This window comes from Sinocyclocheilus anshuiensis, unplaced genomic scaffold, assembly GCF_001515605.1.
Source record: "Sinocyclocheilus anshuiensis isolate Anshui unplaced genomic scaffold, SAMN03320099.WGS_v1.1 scaffold939, whole genome shotgun sequence".
NCBI lineage: Eukaryota > Metazoa > Chordata > Actinopteri > Cypriniformes > Cyprinidae > Sinocyclocheilus > Sinocyclocheilus anshuiensis.
Window position 1 is genome coordinate 1,150,831 of NW_015544227.1, and position 8,034 is coordinate 1,158,864.

Genomic DNA, 8,034 nt, shown 5'->3' on the forward strand with positions numbered 1-8,034 from the left:
TATCATAATATATAAATGCATTGTTAGTTCATATAATATATAAAGTGCTAGTGCTATAATCAGGCATATATTCAGTCTTGCACAGTGGTGGTGAACAGAAAAGACCAATGTCTTTTCTTTTTATTTTAATAAAATGTCTGTTAGTAAAAGCATATTCAAATAACTTTAGACAAATTCAATTATACAAAAAGGACAAAAAAAAAGGAGTAGTAGTTGGAGTGATATAGTTAAGCCATTTTGCCCAATATTTGTTGAATTAATTAGCTACAGTTTTGAAGTTATTTTTTTTATTACAAAAACACTAGTATTGTTAACTAAAACTAAAACTATTAAAAACTGTTTTTTTGTTAATTGAAATAAAGTAGAAATAAAAAACATATATACAGACACAAAAAAATACAAAATGAAAATTAAATATGAATATGACAATTAAAATGTAGCCTTGACAACTAGATAAAAGAAGTTAGTTAAAAATATATAACTAAACAGAATTATGAAAAATCTAATAAAAATGACAAAGGCACAGTTTACTAAAATTTAAAGTAACATAAAAATGATAACTGAAAATATACAAATAAAAGCTCATTTAAAATATTAATATTATATATTAAATATATTAAATACTATAATACACATTTACAGGTATAAGAACTATAAAGTACCTCAAACTTTTTAGCAAGATTTTTCCATAATTTTATGAATTCCTTGTATATAACAATGAAATGCAGCAGATTTTCAGCCATAAAATTACTAGACTAGCATAGTCTCCAGCACGTCTTTTTGTCCAGTCTGCATTGAACTGAACTGACTTTTACAAATATACAAGTCTGAGCAATGCCTAAAGTAAAGTGTTTTGCATTCTGGGGTTTGGTTTTGCACAAGAGTAGTTCATACTTGTGAGATGAGCTGCACCCTGCTGGTGATTTGTGGCACTGCATGTTACCTTAAGCAATAATAATATCAGTAATTCTTTATCGGTACAGATAGAAATAACGTTTCCAGAGTCAGTGAATTTTTTTTCTTTCAAATGTGATAAGTTGGTCAATATTTTCTTATCTTTCACAGACGTGTGCAGTCCCAGCATCCTTCATTCAGATGGACTCCCAGACACTGTGTAAGGAACTGTTAAATTACTGCTTAGAAGCATAAATATTCTGCTGCATGTTCTGCATTCAGTCATAGTGACGGCTAAATGTTGAACTTCACACACAGTAACGAGATCGATCCATCAGTTGAGGAGATGCACGCGGAACAATACGAGGAAGATGACAGAGAGGTGAGATGCTTGTGGAACTGAGATTTAAAGCTGGAATACACAATGCATGATGGGCAGTTTTTCTCTGTAATCATTTAAAAAGTCAGCAAGCGTGTGACAGGAATTTATTATTAGAAATGTATTCTGAGGTTGTGTAGTGTATTCTAGCCTTAAGTAGCACTTCCAACCCTGCTCGGTTCATCTCGCCTAGGAACTAGAGGAAGAAGAAGAAGAGGACATAGAAGCAGAGGAGGAAGAGGATGTAGCAGTGGAGGAGGAAGATGAAGAGGAAGAGGAGGAGCATATGGAAGAGCTGAACCATGGCTCAGAAGGAGAGTGTGAAGGAGACGAGCTGGACGACCTGCCCAGCACGCGAGGAGGATCCCACTGGAAGGGTCCCATCTCCCGTAAGGCCAGCCAGACCAGCGTCTACCTGCAGGAGTGGGACATTCCCTTCGAGCAGCTGGATCTCGGCGAGCTCATCGGGAAGGGTCGCTGGGGTCGGGTTCATCACGGCCGATGGCACGGAGAGGTGGCCATCCGACTCCTGGAGATCGACGGAAACAACCAGGACCACCTGAAGCTCTTCAAGAAGGAGGTGATGAACTACAGACAGACGCGCCACGAGAACGTGGTCCTCTTCATGGGAGCTTGCATGGCCCCGCCTCATCTCGCCATCATTACCAGGTAAAGTTTCAAACATCTGAGTCCGTCAGCTGATCGACAGATGGTCACTGACAAGCACATCTTTAATTTCCTCACAGCTTCTGCAAAGGCCGGACGTTGTATTCCGTCGTGAGGGACACAAAAAACACTCTGGACATCAATAAGACTCGGCAGATCGCGCAGGAGATTGTGAAGGTAGTGTTTATGGAGCCTTTTCATGTTTCTGGGGTTCAGAAACAGAAGTCGTCATAGTTGGGAAAGCTTGTGTGGTGGTGAATGGAAACTACAACAAATATAATTTTTGCTTTCCCATTTGCTCCGATAACAAAAGAAAAAATGGTCTTTTAGTGTTTCTATGACTTTACAAAAGAGGAAAACAATATTGATTACGTTGGTCAGAAGACAGAAAGATGTCACATGTTCAGAAATGAGTCTCAATTATTATTAATGCTCAGTTATTAATAATGATTCCTATTATTATCAATGTTTTGCTGCTTAATGTTTTGTGCAAACCATATTTTGTGGATTCTTTATTAATCGAAGTTCAAAAGAACATTTATTTTGACATAAAAATCTTTTGTAACATTAGAAATTTCTTTACTGGCACTTTTGATCAGTTTAATGTGTCCTTGCTGAATACAATTATTAATCTCTTTTTTTTTTAAGTCTTACCCCAAACTTTTGAATGGTTGTGTAGTTTTAAACACTGATGATAAGAAATGATTCTTGAGCACCAAATCAGCATGTTAGAATGATTTTTCTGAAGGATCAAGCTTTGCCATCACAGGAATAAATCAACTTATTTTAAAATATATTGAAATGGAAAACTGTTGTTTTAAATTGTAATACTATTTCACAATATTACTGTTTAAATAACTGTTAATAACTGCAAAAAGGCGTCGTCAAAGTCTGTGAAAAGGGTTCATTGTTGGATGTGTTATGTATATGTGTGGCTGTTTATGATTCAAGTCCTGCTTGTGTTTCCTGTATTTCAGGGAATGGGCTACCTTCATGCTAAGGGAATCGTTCACAAGGACCTTAAATCAAAAAATGTCTTTCATGACACAAACAAAGTAATCATCACTGACTTTGGCCTTTTCGGGATCTCTGGAGTGGTTCAGGAGGGCCGGTAAGTCACTGCATTACTCTTGATTACGTGGATTGTTACCGTAAACCAGTCGATTGCCGGATCTGTTATTTTTTTAGACGTGAAAACGAGCTGAAACTTCCTCACGGGTGGATCTGTTATTTGGCTCCAGAAATCGTGCGTAAAATGAGCCCGGGAAACAACGAGGACAGACTTCCGTTTTCGAATGCTGCTGATGTTTATGCCTTTGGGTGAGAAATATACTTGACAAATAATTCACCCCCAAATAGAGCTGCGTTGACCTGCTGCCTTTATCTGCTCTTTTTCAGCACCATCTGGTACGAGCTGCAGGCGAGAGACTGGCCCATCACCAGTCAGCCCGTAGAGGCCACCATCTGGCAGGTGGGCAGTGGAGAGGGCATCAGGAGGGTCCTGGCAGAGATCAACTTGGGTAAAGAGGTCACGGTGAGTGCCACATTTTAAGTCTATTTATTATTTGACACATGCTCAGTCGAATGGCAGTGTGAAATTATGCTACTCTACTCCACTTACGATGCCAAGGTGAAAATAAGGTCATGTAACAGCTAGACTATATTGGACATTTTTAATAATAATTATAATAATACATATTATTATTATTATTATAAATATATTTAATAATAACACTGTTTAATAACAACAATAATATTAATACAAAAAAATTATTATTAATAACATCATTTCATTATTTATTATGGTTAATTATTAATATTATTGTTTATTTATCTTGTGCTTTTCCGTAGTTCAAGGACATTCGATCAGTCAGATTAATAAAATTAATTAGATTAACACAGTGAAAAACTGTAATTAATACAGTGAATAACTGGCAATACAAATGAAAGAATTGTATAATTTAGAAATAACAGAAATATAGAGAAAGAACATAAAAATAGATCATAATTAGTGTGTCACAATTTAATGTAATTATTTGTATATCTTGCTAGCCATTTGTAAATAATGTGAAAATAAACGTATGAATTTCTAGGTCTAAATTATTTCTATTTAATTTCATGGTTTAGTACTGTAGAAGCTGTGTTTAGGAGAAACACAAAACACTCTAGAGTGCTACCTTATAATTTGGCCAAAATTAGATATATTAGAACTAGAGGATATCCTTGTAAAAACCATCCAAACGTCAGATGTTTGTGCTGACTGCTTGATTTCTGTCTGTCCCACAGGAGATTCTGTCCGCCTGCTGGTCATATGACACTCGTAATCGGCCCACATTCACGCAGCTGGCCGACATGCTGGAGAAACTGCCCAAACTCAACCGCCGCTTGTCTCATCCTGGCCACTTCTGGAAGTCTGCAGAGTACGTATCCTAGAATCTGGCACACTGTGAAAAGAGGACAAACAGGTTGTAGAAACCTGCACACAGTGCACAGTCTGCAGAAACGGTGGCAAAGATGACCTCAGAGACACCACAATGCATCGCATGTGTTGTCGTTTGGTTACTTTCTGTCTGGCCATCTCTTCCCTTGGAGTATTTTTATCTTGTTCAGTCATTATTTTTATCTGCAGCATCTGTCTAACCTTCAGAAGAGCAGTGTCAGCACTTGTAACAACAAGTTGATAGTTGATAGTTGAACTTTTAAATGGGAAAAAGATCATAATCATAATTTAATAATAGCAATAATTTTTTTTTTAAATAAATCATAAAAACTAATAAATCATAAAAAACAAATAATGTAATCATAAATTGTGATTATTATTATGAGTAGTAGTAGTACTAGTAGTAACAATAATAATAATTATTAATGTATTTAAATAATAATAACAATAATTGCTTATTATTATTATTTATATAATATTATATTTATATTATTATTCTTTTTTGTTTATTACTTTTTTTATATTCTTTGCTAGTAATGAGAATTTCCACATTTTCTAAAACGACATACTACACATATACAATATACAATTATACAACATAAACACATATACCATTTCTCTCTCTAATCTGCTTCTCTTTCTGTTTTGTCAATGTCTTTGTAGGTTGTAGCCGCGTGCCTGAAACATGATCAATGCAAAACACAATTCCTGGCTCTGCCTTGCATGCCTGCTGAAAGCCTGACCTCTTCTGGACTTACAAACTAACATCGCCTGCTCTTCCGTCTCTACCTTTCTTTGGTTCTGTGGATGGGGGACTGCTGTGGCGATGCGTAAAACGAAACGCTTTGCCTTTTTTATTCCTATTATGATTTTCAGAGTGTGCGACTGGTTCTCCCTTTCCGCTCCAGTTCGTGACGTCACGTGATGCATTTTTCCCACTGGATTTGCAGGACTCAATGACACTACGATGAAGATGTTCCCTTTCTCTCTCTCACTCCCTCTCCTGTGGTCATGGTGCCTCTTAGTCCTGTGTGACATGCCCTGATTCTGTCTCTGATAGGCTCGTCTGGTTCATGCTAACACCTTTAGCTGTCACTCTTCCTCCATGGTGTCCGATAGTAGACGTTTTGTTTCACTAATGATAATGTTCTTGATGGAAACTTATTGAGCTGTGAGGGTCTAACCAGATGTGGTGTGTGAGTTACATAAGGGCCCTTTCTGAGTACTGATTGCGAAAATGAGCCAAAGAGAAGCATGTGCGTCTTCTCACCCGACTACAGGGCCTGATTTTCCACGATGAAGATGTTGAACGTTTGCATTAAAGCCAGATTTCGATGAACCCAGCAGAACAGTGTTCCATAAGTTGTGTAAACATGAACTCTCATGTGTGTTTGTGTGTAACGTGCGTGTTTGTAACATTGTGTATGTTTGTGGAAGGGTGTGTGTTTGTTTGTTCTGTGCAAGACTGGACTTTGTGGTTTGGAAATATCAATGACAATGTAAAATATTTATGTATAAATATGGTTTATTTATTGTACAGTCAATGAACAGAATTCTTTTAATATTTATATGGGCATTTTTTATAAATATAAATAAATATATATATATACTGTACATCATGACATTTTGAATAGATACTGCTGTGGTATCCCAGATGTAAATATTCTTTATATTTTTTCATGTAAAAAACAACAAAAAAAAAACATGGAAAACTTTTTTAGAATGGATCGATACATGTCATGTACAGTCATATTTTTGTATTGCATGTGGCTACTGTATACAGTGTTTGTTCTCATCCTTGAAAGACAATAAAATCGAGCGTGTCACATGACTGTGGTCAAATTTATACATGTTAGAAACTTTTTAAAAGGATCTCAGGGATTTGCAGAGATTTGTGAAGTGATGTCAGATGGAATGAAACATGTTTATGATGATATTACAGTCTGAATTCTTTCTCATATTGCACAGAACATGCTTAAACCTGAAGTACACAAGTGTGTGTTTCAACATCTTACGTTAAATGAATGTTCCGGACTGAGGGGTGTAACCAAATAATAATTGAAAAACCTGTATTTAACCACTAATCTGAACATTTTTGCATGGAATGTTGGACAAATATACAACAATTGTCTCAGAATTCCAAGTACATTGCCGTAATTACAACTAATGTCCCTCTCATTGAGTACAATTGTGAAAAAAACTAAACAAAAAAACAAGAGTTCAGAATAATGACTTAATTCGGTTTCTCTCAGTCGTTATACCTGTAATGACCGTAGAGGTCAGTATTACACTGTCTCACTGCAGGAAGTCCAACCCATTACTGGAAAAGGTGTCAGGTGTATCAATACATAGGTTCATACAACTTCACCAGCACAGTGAGGCCCTTGATACTAATAGCTTAGATACATCTTTAAAAAGCATTTTCCTCTTTCAAAGCTGTAACTAACCATGCATTCAAAACTTCAGGGAACTATATATAGCACTTGAGTGATGCAAGCTGCTCATTGTCTATGGAAGATATAACTCTGCTGTTTAATATAATGAATGCTTTTTTGTTTTTATTTGATTGTTTTTTTTTTTTATATTGATGAATGTGGTCCATCATTAAAAAACAGTGAAGTTTGCATTTTTATATCAGAGCATTCAATATCAGAGAGTAAATTAACTGCCAAAAACACCGTGAACACAGCATCATGCTGCCAGCAGTCCATATTCGTGTGAATACCATCACTAGGTCTGCAGACTCTTGAGAAACTGTCCATTCACTATTTCCCCTGCAGAGGTTTGAGCTCCAGGGCTCCTCACAAAGGTTTTCTTTGTGTCTCGAGGCAGCTTCTAATTTCTCTGTGTCTGAGAGCGTTCACTGTTCTGTGTTGACCATGCTGTTTCAGGCATCTCTTTTGAGTTTTACTCACACAGCACCTCACACTGCCTGCAACAAGCTGCTCTTTATTCTGCTCCCTCTCTCTCTCTCTGCCTTTCCCAAAATTCATAAATCTAATTTCCTTTACAGCATGTGACTGTAAAATAGCTAAATGCAAGAGAGACAGCCTGCTTGGACATAGGGCTATTAAAACTTATTAACATTAAACAACTGATTAAACATAATGATATTCACAAACCTCATGTGTTACATTATTACTTTTTTTTAATATTGTGGTATAATAACATTGTTCAGAAAGTTCCACATGAGGTATTGTTATATGTATTTAAATAATCATTATTATCACAAAGTATATATACATGAATATTAGTTTCACTGTGTATAGATATGAATATTAGTTTCAGTTTCAGTTTTTATAGCATAGTTTTCTTCTCTCTCAATTAATTTTATGTCCAAGAAATTCTATTGACATGACTATTAATTACAATATTGGCAAAGCATTAAAGAATAATATTGTATGATATTAATAGAATTAAGTTTTATATTAGGAATATAGAATTTTGTTTCTATACAAACTATAATTCAAATAAAATAACTAAGCATAAATATGAATATAAAAAAATATAATAAATCTCTCTCTCTGAATTTTAGTATCAGTTTTAATTAATTTTATAGTATTATTTCACATCCAAGAAGCTTGACTATTGATTACAATATTGGCAGAGCATTATAATAATATAGTTTTATTCAAAGAATATAGAATCTAGTTTA

At 35.3% G+C, this 8,034-nt stretch overlaps 1 protein-coding gene across 3 annotated transcripts in view; it reads left to right on the plus strand.

Annotated features, from left to right (window-relative positions):
- ksr1a (kinase suppressor of ras 1a) overlaps positions 1–5,286 on the plus strand; it is a 30,390-nt gene extending 25,104 nt beyond the window's left edge. For 2 of the 3 annotated variants that reach the window (XM_016498251.1, XM_016498249.1), the window contains 8 exons: positions 1,066–1,114; positions 1,213–1,276; positions 1,467–1,942; positions 2,020–2,116; positions 2,917–3,050; positions 3,128–3,259; positions 3,338–3,473; positions 4,226–4,372. In XM_016498251.1, coding sequence (XP_016353737.1) covers positions 1,066–1,114; positions 1,213–1,276; positions 1,467–1,942; positions 2,020–2,116; positions 2,917–3,050; positions 3,128–3,259; positions 3,338–3,473; positions 4,226–4,372 — 1,235 coding nt within the window. Of the gene's footprint in view, positions 1–1,065; positions 1,115–1,212; positions 1,277–1,466; positions 1,943–2,019; positions 2,117–2,916; positions 3,051–3,127; positions 3,260–3,337; positions 3,474–4,225; positions 4,373–5,042 lie in introns of those variants that run through there. The other variant, XM_016498250.1, reaches the window with a different exon arrangement.
- Positions 5,287–8,034: the final 2,748 nt, after the last annotated feature.